The 14,672-nt window shown below is 38.8% G+C and overlaps 1 protein-coding gene across 2 annotated transcripts in view; it reads left to right on the forward strand.

Annotated features, from left to right (window-relative positions):
- Positions 1 to 14,672, forward strand: part of SWT1 (SWT1 RNA endoribonuclease homolog) — a 108,743-nt gene that overhangs the window by 91,203 nt on the left and 2,868 nt on the right. For both annotated transcript variants that reach the window (XM_087858416.1, XM_045811495.2), the window contains 2 exons: positions 830 to 896; positions 3,805 to 3,869. In XM_087858416.1, the coding sequence (XP_087714542.1) occupies positions 830 to 896; positions 3,805 to 3,869 (132 nt within the window). The remainder of the gene's footprint in view (positions 1 to 829; positions 897 to 3,804; positions 3,870 to 14,672) is intronic.

Consider the following 14,672-nt stretch of genomic DNA (forward strand, 5'->3'; position numbering starts at 1 on the left):
TAACAGGTAAAGGAAAATAAGTCACATAGAACTCACTCAGGGTCACACAGCTGGAAAACCCAGGCAGGCAGGCATGGCTCATCATCACTATACCAAAATAAAAAAAAACACTTTTTCTTTTTTCAAAAGCAAAAAAAGAAAACCAAAAAAACCTTCATCCTGAAAGGATTAAGAAATCCATAGTATAAGAAAGTAAGAGTTAACAGTCTACTGCTAGATGGAGAAATATGTTCTTCCATTTCTTCTTTATTTTTATTTTTTTCCTCGTTTCCATTTGTGTTTTATTTATATATTTATATTTTTATGTCATTTATGTTACTTTCCATTGTTACTTTTATGACTCAGTGTTATTCTCCGGGATTGATATGCTCTGTTTACTCACGCTCTTTCATACTATGCTAGGCTGATAGTTCAAACAGTATTATTTGAATTTAGTCAGAAATCTTTTATTAGGATTTCTTTTATGTGTCTGATAGTTTATTCAGTTGTCCACTGGGATTGGTTGAACATTTCTGTGGGAACTCTTCAAGCATTACCTGCTGCTTAAAAGGTGTGAAGTATAAGTGCGCGTCACATTTCTGTCCACCTTTTGAGAAATCTGTATTATTGTAGCTCAAAAGGTGAATTTCATGTAAGAATGCTTATGGTTGTTGGTTAAATAGTGATGTATCAGTATAAATAAAAATATTTTAATAAATTGATCTCTGTTGAATTAAAGTGATCATACAATAAATGATCTCACAGTATGGATATGTTTTAAAGAAAAGTTTAAGGTATTATTTTTTTAAATCATTCATTCCCATTCCTTTGTTTTTATTTTATTTTTTAGGATTTTGGCCCCTAACAGTAATTATCAAGATGTTGAGACTCTCTATAACTTCCTAATCAAGTATGAGGTATGAGAAATATTTTAAAATGCTTATCATATTTCTACCATAAACAAGTTTTACTATAAATAAACACGATAGAGGTCTAAAACCATCCGGATGCTATTTAACTGGCATTTGCTTTAATTTTTTAAAGGCCACGGAAGTTTGTCAAAGATCAAATTTTTTCTTTCATTCATAAAATAAAAACATGGAGTCCTAAAATAACACACTTTCTCCCACACAGAATTGTTTCTCACTAGGGGCACGGTTGTCATTTCGGGACGGGTCATTTCTCCATTGTGTGGAACTCTGCCCGCTGTTCAGCATTGCCGCTCCTCACGTACTAAATCCCAATATCTGAGTCCCTGTGACAACCGAAAATACCCTGCCGCCCCACTCAGCTCACAGACCCAGGTGGCCCCCGGGGAGAAAGAGCCGCCTGTGAGAACCGGGGGTTAGTGAGAAGGAAAGCTGTGATTGGTTTCCTGTGTGGCAGCAGGACACACCCTCGGTGTGAGAGCTGAGGCTTGTGGTGCGGCTCTGGCGTGTTTGGTGACTTAACTTGCGAGCTTTCCTCGTGGGCGCTGAGCCAGGGAGAGCGCTCTGGTGATCTTCGTTTCTCTGCCCATGTTCCTGTATGTTCTTTCTTTTCAAGTGTGTGTGTACGTTTTTAAATGCTCCAAATGAAGGAATGTGACATATATTCAGGTCTCACATTTCTTATGGAGTCCAACTTTTTAAAATCTGCCAACTTTTTAAGTCACCCACCGTGACCTGGAGCCACACCACCGTCACACCTCACTTGTGGTCTGGGAGGAGTGTCTAAATGTATGTGGTGATTGCTTTTAAAACTAACGCTGCATCTAGATACTTTTTTCTCTTAAAAATCTAAAGGCTTAAGGAACTATTTTGTATTCATGTTTTTTATTCACATCAGGTTCAAAACCACTTCTTAAGCTGATTTTTCTCAACAGTTGATAGAGAACAGATTATTTCCTTCATCCTTTGCTCAAACATCTGCAAGGTTGTTGACATTTGCTGGCCTTAAGTTTGCATACATTATAGGTCCTGGATATTGGGACAATAGTGAAAATATCAGGGTCTTGTTGACATGAGAGTAGAACACTTTAAGAAAAAGGAATTGTACTGGTTGACAGTCTAACTCTAAATGTATATCTTAAACATTTCTAGTTCTTTTAATAAAAATTATAAAGTACCTAAAAAATTAATTATAATTACATACCAATTTTATACAGTCATTAAATATAATATTAACTATTATATATAATTAAATAACATTAAACATATAATCCTACTTTTAAGCAAAATTTAGGATTATATAGATTTAAAATGTTGTATTTAAAAACTTTGGGGGGATGGGATGCCTGGGTGGCTCAGTTGTTTAAGCATCAGCCTTCAGCTGAGGTCATGATCCCAGCGTCCTGGGATTGAGTCTCGCACTGGGCTCCCTGCTTAGCGGGGAGCCTGCTTCTCCCTCTGCCTGCCGCTCCCCCTGCTTGTGTACTCACTCTCTCTGACAAATAAATAGATAAAATCTTGAAAAAATAAATAAATAAAAACTATGGGGGCACCTGGGTGGCTCAGTTGGTTGAGTGTCCATCCAACTCTTGGTTTTGGCTCAGGTCATGATCTCAGGGTCATAAGATCAAGCCCTGCATTGGGTTACACACTCAGTATGGAGTCTGCTTGTGTTTCTCTCTCTCCCTCTCCCTTTGCCCCTACCCCTGCTTGCACAGTCACATGCGCTCTCCCTCTCTCTCTCTCTAAAATAAATAAATAATCTTAAAAAAAAACCTGTGTATTTTTAACCTTTAGTGAATGAAACATTTTCTACACAATATGATAATTTCCTCACCAAAAAGTTTATACCAATTATTTAAATATTTTTTAAGTAAATTGAACAGAAAATAGTCTCATTTAGTTTTCCATCACTAATTCAGAATTTCTGGAAATTTAGGCACTGTGCTATTTGTTATCTGATAAAAAGAATTTATTAATATCCAGATTTTTCCCTGCACATAAGTAGAATATAGCCTCAAGAAATACAGGATTCCATCACTGTGTCTCCACATGTGTGCCATGACGAGTCTTTGTGTGACAAAGGACTTTTATATTTATACTATTGTAAATTATATCTCTGAATTATGTTATGAAGTTAAACATATTAGTTAAAATTTTTGGACCTTGATAGGCTGAAAAAGACATTTCTTTAGAAAATGTCTGTAAATTAAACTTTTTAAAAAAATTAACTTAGTATTTAAATGAAAGTGAAGATTCTTCAGTAATAATTTTTGCAGGGTCAGCCATAGTATTCAAATGTTGTTAAAGTTGAATGCTTAATTTTTTCTTTCAGCTTGAATTATTTCTAATGTTCAGGATATAAACAAGATGTGGCTACTTCTGCTTTTAAAATCATCTACCTCTATGATTCCAAATCTACTCCAGTCCTTTAAATATAGAGTTATTTTAACTTTTTAACATTTGCTTCTTTTAGAAAAGAAATATTGAATACATGCTTTAGAAATCTTCTAAAACTCTAGGCTCATTGAAGCCTGAATCTATTGATAAGAGCCCGTAGGAGTGAAACTTAGCATTGCATGGAGTACACATTTTTTTCTTTCCACTTGTCTACAGAGTGATTATCTGCTTCGTTGAGATTCCCATAACCCCACACCCTGGATCACTTCTTCTGGTTCTGTGAACAGATTAAGTTGTAACATGAGGACGAGTATTTTTACACACAGTTCAGTGTTGTGTAAAACACTGCAATCACTGAACTTGTGATTGTTCTTTTCATGCAAACACTAGAAACTGGACATTCTGTTCCCTCAGAGTATGAGTCACTCTACTTGTGCTCTTACTGCTCATTTGACTTCATATGCATTTTTAATAACTACATCTTGGTTCTTTTCAGGTAAATAGAAATGTCCAATTCACTGCCCAGGAACTTTATGATTGTGTGTCACAGTCTGAGTATCGGTAAGTCCCATCTGTATTACAGATAATGTCGTTGTCATAAGCTTTTACCGTACACAGCACCACTTGGTTTGCTGACAAAGGATTCTTTTTATGTCTGCAGTACACTATGATTTTTTTTACCTTTATTAATATGAAATAGTTCATACATACAAAAAGAGCGTGTGTGTGTATGTGTGTGTGTGTGTGTGTGTGTGTGTATGTATAAATACAGGTATAAGGTTTAAAGTGGTTCTCAATTTTTTTGGCCTCAAGACTCCTTTATATTTTACAAAATTGTTAAAGACCCTGAAGACCTTTTGTTTAAGTAGGTCATATCTATCTATATTTTCTATATTAGAAATCAGAATTGAAAATTTACAAAATATTCATTTCAAAATAATAAGTAATTACATGTTAAAGTAAGGAGCATATAATTATGAAAATAATTTTTCCCAATCAAAAAGAGTGAGATTCTACATTTTTGCAAATCTCTTAATGTCTGTCTTCATGGAAGACAGATGGGTTCTGATAGCTGCTTTTGAATTTAGTCTTTTGATAATTACATGTCATGTATCGCTAGAAAACTATTGTACATTCTTGCAAGAATGAGAATGCAAAAGGCAAATCATGTCTTAGTATTATTATGAAAATAGCTTTGACCTCTTTGACCTCATGACCCTTTGACTTATTTTCCCCAGACCATGTTTTGAAGACAAACTAGTACAAAAAATACTCATGCCTATCATTCAGTTGACAAAATACACCTTTATCCATCCCTATGCATGTCTTCTCTTCCAGCCTCTCCTTAGAGGTTTTGTGTTTGTAATTCTCATCTTTATGGGTGTATGTATCAATAAAACCATGTTGATTAATTTCACCTGCTTTTGTACTTAATGGTATCACATATATTCTTTTAAAAAATAATTTAGTGTACAGCATTCATATGTAACAAGAAAGGGGAAGCAGTATAGATCTGATTCTTTAATACACAGGGTGTACGTGTGAAGCCCTCCAGTCCTGAGCCAGGCAAACAAATTCATAAGGAACAAAAACCCACTTAACACTGTCAGTGTTGCCCTCCGGTCTCATACTCCCCTTCTCACCATTCTTTTTTGACTCAACGTTGAGATTCATCATGTGGAGGCATGGAGCAGTGGTTGGTTTACAGTCAGTCCTACTGTGACATGACATATTCGTTGCTAAATATCACCTCTGTGCTATGCAAAATCACGCAAGAGAAAGGCTCATGGAAAAAATGGGTCTGAGGCACATCACTCAAAAACTTACTAAGAGATACATTTAAAAAGAGGATAGGGACCTAATCAAAATGGCATCAGTTTTACACATGTTAAATGGTGAAGAAATATGTAAATGTGACCATAAATCTGACTGTTTTCGTTGAAAACGAGCTGAAGTTGGCGTGTGGAAGTGGTCCCTGGAAGGGTTGCAGCTTGTGGGTCAGTATCATGCGGTGGAAGGAAGCTTATCTGAAATTGAATGTAAAGTTGCAACACCCGATGTGAGTGAGGTTCTGGTACATGTTTCAAGGGTGTGCATGTGTGTGTTTTGTGTATTCCTAAGTAGCTCGGTTTAGCTGGGTCGTTTCCTCTGTTCCTCTGAAATTATATATAAGAAAATGTGAAATTTGCGTTGTGCTCAAGTTGTTCTTTAATATATCAGTGGTGTTGGAACGAGTTCATGTGTTCAAAACAGGTGCCGTAGCAGACCTGACTGTCCTTTCACTGCTGTGTAATACGCCACTGCTGTCACTGACCCGCAACTCATTTGCTATTTTTAACTTACACATGTGTCTGCATTGCTATAAAATTTTATGAGCAGGTACAGTGAGTGTTAACTCTCAAACTGCATCTACTGTTAAACTCTAGATTGATAAGTTTATTTGGTATCAGGACACAAAGATTGATAATTATGCACAACTGTTACTAAGTACAGCTATGAAAGCTCACTTACTCATTAGATTAAGTTTTCCAAGAAAATCTAAAACCATTGGGCATGCATAGCCTGTAGTAGCTGGGGGTGAAATGATTTTTTTACCTTTATCTTCAGAATGTCAATCAGTTATACTCTTATTATAGGTCTTTACAGATAGGCCACATTTAAAGGTTTGTGTACAAGAGATTTGTGTCAAAAATATAACATCTGTTGGGGCACCTGGGTGGCTCAGGTGGTTAAGCATCCAACTCTTGATTTCCACTCAAGTCATGATCTCAGGGTCGTGAGATCCAGTCCCACGTTGGGCTCTGTGCTGGGCGTGGAGCCTGCTTAAGATTCTATCCCCTGCCTACCTCCCCCCTCCAGCTTGCTCATTCTCTCTCTCTCTGCCCCCTCCATTAAATAAATAAATAAATAAATAAATAAATAAATAAATAAATAAATAGATAGATAGATAGATAGATAGATAGGTAGATAAAACATCTGTCAAATTCAACAATACATTAAAAAAATCGTTCACCGGGGTGCCTGGGTGGCTCAGTCATTAGGCGCCTGCCTTCGGCTCAGGTCATGATCCCAGGGTCCTGGGATCAAGTCCCACATTGGGCTCTCTGCTCGGTGAGCCTGCTTCTCCCTCTCCCTCTGCCTGCAGCTCTCCCTGCTTGTGCTCTCTGTCAAAGGGAAAATAAGATCTTAAAAAAAAAAATCACCACGATCACGGATTTATTCCCAGGTTGTGAGGGTGGTTCAGTATTCACAAATCAACTGAATACATCACATCAATAGGAGAAAGGATAAGAACCATATGGTTATTTCAATAGGCACAGAAAAAGCAATTGACAAAGTACAACATCCATTCATGATAAAAACTCAACAAAGTAGCTTTAGAGGGAGCATACCTCAACATAACAAAGGCTATCTATGAAATACCCACAGCTAATATCATCCTCAGTGGGGGAGAAACTGAGAGCTTTACCGCTGAGGTCAGGAACAAGACACTTTTTTTTTTTTTTTTAAAGATTTTACTAATTTGAGAGCACGAGAGAGAGAGAGAGAGAGAGAGAGAGAGAACGAGAGAACGCGTGCGAGCTCACGCGCGTGCTTAAGGATGAGCAGGCAGAGGGGGAGGGAGAAGCAGGCTCCCTGCTGAGCAGGAAGCCAGATGCTTGCCTCAGTCCCAGGACCCCAAGATCATGACCCGAGCTGAAGGCAGCAGCTTAACTGACTGAGGCACCCAGGCGCCCCAGAACAAGGCACTTTTATTAAACATAGTACATAGTACTGAAAGTCCTAGCCACAGCAGTCAGACAACAGAACGAAATATAAGGCATCTGAATCACCAAGGAAGAAGTCAAACTTTCACTATATATAGAAAGCCCAAAAGATTCCACCAAAAAACTGCTAGAACTGATAAATGAATTTAGTAAAGTCACAGGAGACAAAATCAATATACAGAAATCTGTTTCATTTCTATACGCTAAAAATGAAGCAGCAGAAAGAGAAATTAAGAAAACAGTCCCATTTACAGTTGCACCACAAACCATAAGGTACCTAGGAATAAACCTCACCAAAGAGGTGAAAGACCTGTACTCTGAAAATTATAAAGTACTGATGAAAGAAATTGAAGATGACACAAAGAAATGGAAAGACATTCCACGCTCATGTATTGAAAGAACCAATATTGTTCAAATATCTATATTACCCAAAGCAGCCTACACATTTAACACAATCTCTATTACCAGCATCATTTTTCACAGAGCTCGAACAAGCAAAATTTGTATGGAACCACAAAAGACCCCGAATAACCAAAGCAATCTTGAAAAAGTAAAGCAAAGCTGGAGGAATCACAGTTTCGTACTTCAAGTTATATCACAAAGCTTAGTGATCAAGACAGTATGGTACTGGCACAGAAACAGACACATAGATCACTGGAACAGAGTAGAAAACCCAGAAACGAACCTACAACTATATGGTCAATTACTCTTCGACAAAGCAGAAAAAATGTCCAATGGGAAAAAGTCTCATCAACAAATGGGTGTTGGGAAAACTGGACCACTTTCTTACACTATACATAAAAGTAAATTCAAAATGGATTAAAGACCTAAATGTGAGAGAGGAAACCATAAAAATCCTAAAAGAGCACAGGCAGTAATTTCTCTGACATTGGCTTCAGCAATGTTTTTCTAGATATGTCTCCTGAGGCAAGGGAAACAAAAGCAAAAATAAATTATTGGGACTACATCAAAATAAAAAGATTCTGACATCAAAAGAACCAATCAACCAAACTGAAATACGGCCTACTGAATGGGATAAGATATTTGCAAATGACGTATCCGATAAGGTGTTAGTATCCAAAATATATAAAGAACTTATAAAACTTAATACCTAGAAACCAAATAATCCAATTAAAAGATGGGCAGAAGATATGAACAGACATTTCCCCAAAGAAGACATACAGATGGCCATCAGACACATGAAAAGATGCCGAACATCACTCAGGGAAATGCAAATCAAAACTATGAGATGCCACCTCACACCTGTCAGAATGGCTAAAATAAAAAATACAAGAAACAAATCAGGTGTCGATGAGGGTGTCGAGAAAAAGCAACACTTGTGCACTGTTGGTGGGAATGGAAACTGGTGCAGCCACTGTGGAAAACAGTATGGAGGTTCCTCAAAAAGTTAAAAATAGAGCTACCCTATGATCCAGTAATTGCACTACTGGGTATTTACCCAAAGAATACAAGGTCACTAATTCAAAGGAGGAATACATGCACCCCTGTGTTTATTGCAGCATTATTTACAATAGCCAAGCTATGGAAACAGCCTCGGTGTCCATCAATAGATGAATGGGTAAAGAAGATATATATATAAAACCTTCCACAATGGAATATTACTCAGCCATCAGAAAGAGTGAAATCTTGCCATTTGCAATGCCATGGATGGATCTAGAGAGTATAATGCTAAGTGAAATAAGTCAGTCAGAGAAAGACAAATACCATGTGATTTCACTCAGATGTGGAATTTAAGAAACAAATGAGCAACAGGAAAAAGAGACAAACCAAGAAACAGACTCTTAACTATAGAGAACACACTCACGGTCACCAGAGGGGAGACAGTGGGGGGATGGGTTAAATATGTGATGAGGTTGGAGTGTACTTGTTGTGATGAGCACTGGGTGATGTATGGAAGTGTTGAAGCACTAAATTGTTCTTCTGAAACTAATATTACACTGTATGTTAACTAACTGCAATTAAAATTAAAACTTATATGATGTCTGCCAGCCTTGGTCAATATTTTTGAGTTGGGCACTTAACCAACCAAGCCACCCAGGCACCCCAACCTTGACCATATTTGTGAAGGTTTAGAAAGCTCACTGTGAATAACTTGGAGGTCAGAGTCCCTTGTAGGACAGTTCCAATTTGACGTCTAAAATTATTTTGACTTCACTTTACTGTTGGAATAGTTGGGAGGTTTTTTGTGGGGTTGGTACCCACACCAAATATTCAGAGTTAAAGTAGTTGCAGTTGGTTTTTTCTTCTTTGTCTTCTTGTTACTTATTTTGCCAGGGATTCGAACTATGATATCGATTAATAAGCTCCCTCTTACACCCAGAAGGATGTTTTGAAGAGAAATGAAATATATCTAATATTTTGAATGCATAGAAAAATGGTGATTGCTGCTTAGCAGGCTTTTGGTGAAGAGCTCTTGGATTTGTTACTCTGTTGTTTGTTTTGAAATTATGTGCTGTCTCCATAGTGACCAGTAGCTCTCCTACTTGCCTCAGGTGTGCTCGTGGTTTTCACATAAGCTGCCAAAAGAGAGAGGTTCTTTTGGTTTCTGTGGCTCATACTAGGCATGGGGCCAGACGCACCAGATGAAAGGTGGCAGAGCTTTCCTGGACACGGAGGTGAAAATAGAAGGATGACTTAACTTGCAGATAGCTGACTCCTTTGGGGAATGCTGAGGAATATGGTTACTTACATCGTCTGAATTTACTAATCTGTTGTTTTCTTTTTAATGTATAAAGTGTTCGTTGTGAAGGAGGAGACTGTTGATGTGCCCAACACCACATTTAATTAAATAGCTCTAGAACAGAAAACTAAGTTCTGATAAAGCAAGGAAATAAGGTTTCAGAGTGCAAATGGCTTTGATCAAACGTTGAGTTCCATGACCCAGCAGATAGAACCTTGGTGTTTATATCTATAAATAGTTTGTGTTTTGTCTTCTGGAGTTCGTGGAGTCTTCCACAGAGCTTCTGGGGTTGTGCTGCCGCTTACCCTGTGCGGCCAAGGAGCTGGCCTAGAAAAGCCAGGATGGGAGATTAACAAGACTATCAAAGAGATGACCAAACAAGTATCCTGGGTGATAGCTTTTATACATATGAGAAGTAAGTTAGCAGCACTATGCAATTCGCTTTGTTTGCCTTGAGAGCTCTCGAGCTGTGAGTTCTAGCGTGTGGGCGAGGCAAGCCTCTAAGGTCATTTTTTCTGTGTGAAATGCAAGTTAGTTGGTGACATCGGCGTCGTGAAGTAACTGGCATATCCGAACAGTGTGCCGCCTAACCCAGCCTGGGAGTCCCGCTCGCTTTTCCTTGTGGCAGGGCTTTTGGGAATGACTGCTTTCCGACGCCAGGAATCAACTCCATGGTAGTTTACCTTCAAGTTGTAGTTCACTGACGTGCAGTTCCTGCACCTGGGCGTCAGCATCACCTGGGAACTTGCAAGAAACGCAGACCGGAAGGCTCCACCCTGGCCCTTCTGCATCAGAAACTCCGGAGGGTGGCGCACGGCCGTCCGTGTCGTCCATCCCTCCGGGAAGCGTTCAAGTTTGAGAAGCCCTGCATTACATTAATGACCTGGTCTGTCCAAGAAGCTTTAGACGAAAAGCCTTGGTCAAGAGCTTTTAGATTTGTTACTGCATGTAGTGCAGTCACTCTCTTGTGCAGTCATCACCTCTCTCTGGGCCTGAGACATTCCCGTCATCCCAGAGGGAAGTTCGAGACCCAGCCAGCAGTCATTCCGCGTTCCTCCCTTCCCCCAGGCCCTGGCAACCCGTCATCGGCTTCCCCTCTGTGGATTTGTCTATTCTGAATGTGTCTTATAAATAGAATCATGCAACACGTGACCTTTAGAATCTGGTTTCTTTGACTTAGCCTGATATTTTTGAGGTTCATCTACGTTGAAGCACGCGTCAGTATTTCCCGCTTTTATGGCTGAACGGGACTCCGTTGTGTGGACAGGCCCCGTTTAGTTTATCCACTCCTCTGTTGATGAACCTTGGGATGTTTTCACTTTTGGGCTGTTGTGAGTAGTGTTGCCATTTGTATACAAGTATTGGAAGTCTTCCAATTCCTTCGGATCTGGGGGGCGTGTACCTAAGAGTGGAATTCTGTGTTTCACTTTTTGGGGAGCTACTCCTTTTTTCCACAGCAGCTGTACTATTTTACCTTCCCACCAGCAATAGCTGCAGGTTCCAGTTTTTCTGGATCCTTGACAAAATTTGTTATTTTCTTTTTCTTTTTTTTTTTTTTTTTTTTTGATGACGGCTGCCCAGATGAGTGAAGTGTGATCTCGTCGTTTTGATTGGTATTTCTGATGATGCGGAGCGCCTTTCCACGTGCTTATTGGCTCTTTGTCGTCTTTGGAGAAATGTCTACCGAAGTCCTTTGCCCATTTTTCAGTGGGTTGTTTCCTTGCTGTTGTTGAATAATAAGAAGTCTTTATGAGGAATCTGGCCCCAAGCCCAAATCCTATGTGTGATCTTCCAGGCCTGACCCGAGGCAGTTCTAAGGCTTTGTCTGGCAGGCTCCGCTGGGGAAAGCTGCCTTCCCCGTTCCAGATTTGGCACACAGCCAGCATATCGCACTCTTCTGGAGGCAGTTGCAGGCAATGCTTAGGCCCCCAGCCCCCGAGCTTACATGCATGTCTGCATTCGTAGCCCAGGCAGCTTCCATTTGGTGGCCGCCTTATTGGGGGCTTTGGCTGAGGCAGCTCTCAGGCACTTTGGTGGAGAATTTTTTGGAGGCTGTGGCTGAGGTATTTTTCTCCACTCTGACCCAATGCTTTTCTACTCCTAGCTCTTTTCCTTTGCTATGTTCTGAATGTTTGTGTCCCTTCCAAATTCCTATGTTGAAATCCTGTTGCCCAGTGCAATGGTCTTAGAAGGTGGGGGCCTTTAGGAGGTGATTAGGTCATGAGGGTAGAGCCCTCGTGAATGGGATTAATGCTTTTATAAAAGAGGGCTGCCGAATGTAACCATGATGGTGCCTTGATCTTGGGCTTCCAGTCTCCAGAACAGTGAGAAATTTCTGTTGTTTATAAGCTACCCAGTCTTGGTATTTTGTTAGAGCAGCCTGAATGAACTAAGACCCCCACCTCTTAGTCCCCTGGGTCCATGAAGAGATAGGGAGCCTTAGTTTAGGGATCCTCAGCAATGAGATGATGTCCCCTGTCTGCACTGCATTTCATCTCGCCCTAACCCAGTGCCTGTCTGTAAGGAAAAATGGAGAACTAGGGAACTGGCACCTTTAACTTTGTCTCTTGTTTGCAGTGTCACAGTAAATGAAAAAAAGTTGATTTTACTTCCAGTTTGGCTTATTATCCTTATTAACCACCTTGGCACCTGGCAGCTTGCCACGTTACAAGTTCTGGGTATTAGACCCTATCAGATATATAATTTGCAAATATTTTCTTTCTGTACATTCTCTTTTCACTTCTTTGATAGCATCCTTTGACACACACACAAGTTTTTAATTTTGATGAAGTCCAATTTATGTGTTTTTTTCTTGTATTGCTTGGGCTTTTGGTACCATATTTAAGAGTCCACTGCCAAAGCTAAGCTCATGAATGTTTTTTCGTAGAATTTTATAGTTTAGCTCTTACAGTTAGATCATTGATGCATTTTTGAGTTAATTATTGTATATGATGTGAGGTAGGGGTCTGACTTCATTCATTTGCATGTGGATATCAAGTTGTCCTAGCACCAAACGTTGAAGAGACTGTTTTTTTTCCCATTGAATGATCTTGACACCCTTGTTGAAAATCATTTGACCATGTATGTGAGATTTATTTCTGGGCTTAAATTTGTTCCATTGGTCTGTATGTCTGTATGCCAGTACCACTGTTTTGATTACAGTTGCTTTGTATTTTGGGTTTTCAAAATTGGGAAATGTGAGTCCTCTAAACATTGTTTTTCAAGATTTGACAATTTGGGGTCAATTCTATGTGAATATTAGGATCAGTTTTTGTAAAAAAGTTTGGGACTTTGATAGAGATTTCATTGGCTGTGTAGATTGCTTTGGGGAGTATTATTGTCTTCCAATCCATAAGCATAGCATGCCACTAATTTAGGTCTTCAATTTCTTTTGGCAATGTTTTGTGGTTTTTAGTGTACAAGTCTTGTGCCTCTTTAGTTAAACTCATTTCTGAGTATTTTAATCTTTTTCATGCTATTGTAAATGGAATTGTTTTCTTCATTTCCTTTTCTAATTGTTCATTTCTAGTGTATAGAAATGCAATTGGGGCACCTGGGTGGCTCAGTCGTTAAGCATCTGACTCTTGGTTTTGGCTCAGGTCATGATCTCAGGGTGGTGAAATCGAGCCCTGTGTGGGGCTTTGTACTTAGTGCAAAGTCTGCTTGAGATTCTCTCTCTCCTTCTCCCCTGCCCCCACTTGCTCTTGCTCTCTCAATAAAATATCTTTAAAAAAAAGGAAAAGAAATGCAATTGATTTTTTGTGTGTTGATCTTTTATTTTGCAACTTTATTGAATTCGTTTATTCTAACAGGTATTTTGTGGATTCTTTAGGATCCGTAAATAGAGATAATTTTATTTCTTTGTTTATAATTTTTATGCTTATTATTTGTGTTTTGTGCCTAATTGTTCTGGCTAGAATTTCCAGTACAGTGTTGAATAGAAGTGGTGATATGTGGGCATCCTTATCTTGTTCTCGATTTTAGGGGGAAAGCTTTTAGTCTTTCACCATTGAATATGATGTTAGCTATTATGTACTATTTTTATATTAGCATTACATTGTATTCCATTGTTCTTTCATTTGAGATACACACTGCAAATAAATAGAGAAGTTCATAGAGTTGTAAAACAGATATCCATTATAGACTTTCTTCTTGTACCTAGAAAGAATTTTGGAAAAACCGCATCAAATATTGTAATTAGATCACTTAAGTTCACTGCTGCCATGCCATTTTGACAAAATTAGCCATAGAAATGAATCAAATAACCACTAAAATTATTTTTAAATTGATTTGATCAAATTTCCAGTTTATTTTGACCTGAGATTTGGTCAAAGCGAGTTTGATACCATGATAGGACAATGTAGAGAAACTGGAAGTTTTGCAGAAATTTCATGAGCAACATAGAATTACAGAACTAGAAGCAACCTCCATCTTGAGCTCTGTTCCAGTACATATTAGGAGTTGGGATTATTTACTTTGCAAAAGAGAAATAGGATCACTGTAAGAGATGTGAAATATTTGTATTATTAGATGACTTTTTTTTTTTTTTAGTTTAGGCTACTCATGTCAGAAAATGTAGTTTTCGTAGCTCCCAGGAAGAACTTTCTAGAAATTAAGAGATACGAAATGGGCAACTTCTCACATTTGTGTGTTCTCACAACTTGGTGAAAGCCAACATGATATGACTCACCGGAAATGCTGCGGAATGGCACGCAAAGGCATTAAGATGCCCCCACATCTCCTATGCTGCCGTTCTACATATAAGCCCTGGGGATAAGGAACTTAAGAATTCCTGTCATAATACAGTAGAGACCAAGCATACACGACAAAAAACACATGACACTTTCCTCTGTCAGCAATGACAGCTTGCTGCAGGAGAGAGTCTGTAGGTGATAA

This window comes from Ursus americanus, chromosome 2 (genome assembly GCF_024610735.1).
Source record: "Ursus americanus isolate L20-20 chromosome 2, mUrsAme1.1.p, whole genome shotgun sequence".
NCBI classification, from domain to species: Eukaryota; Metazoa; Chordata; class Mammalia; order Carnivora; family Ursidae; genus Ursus; species Ursus americanus.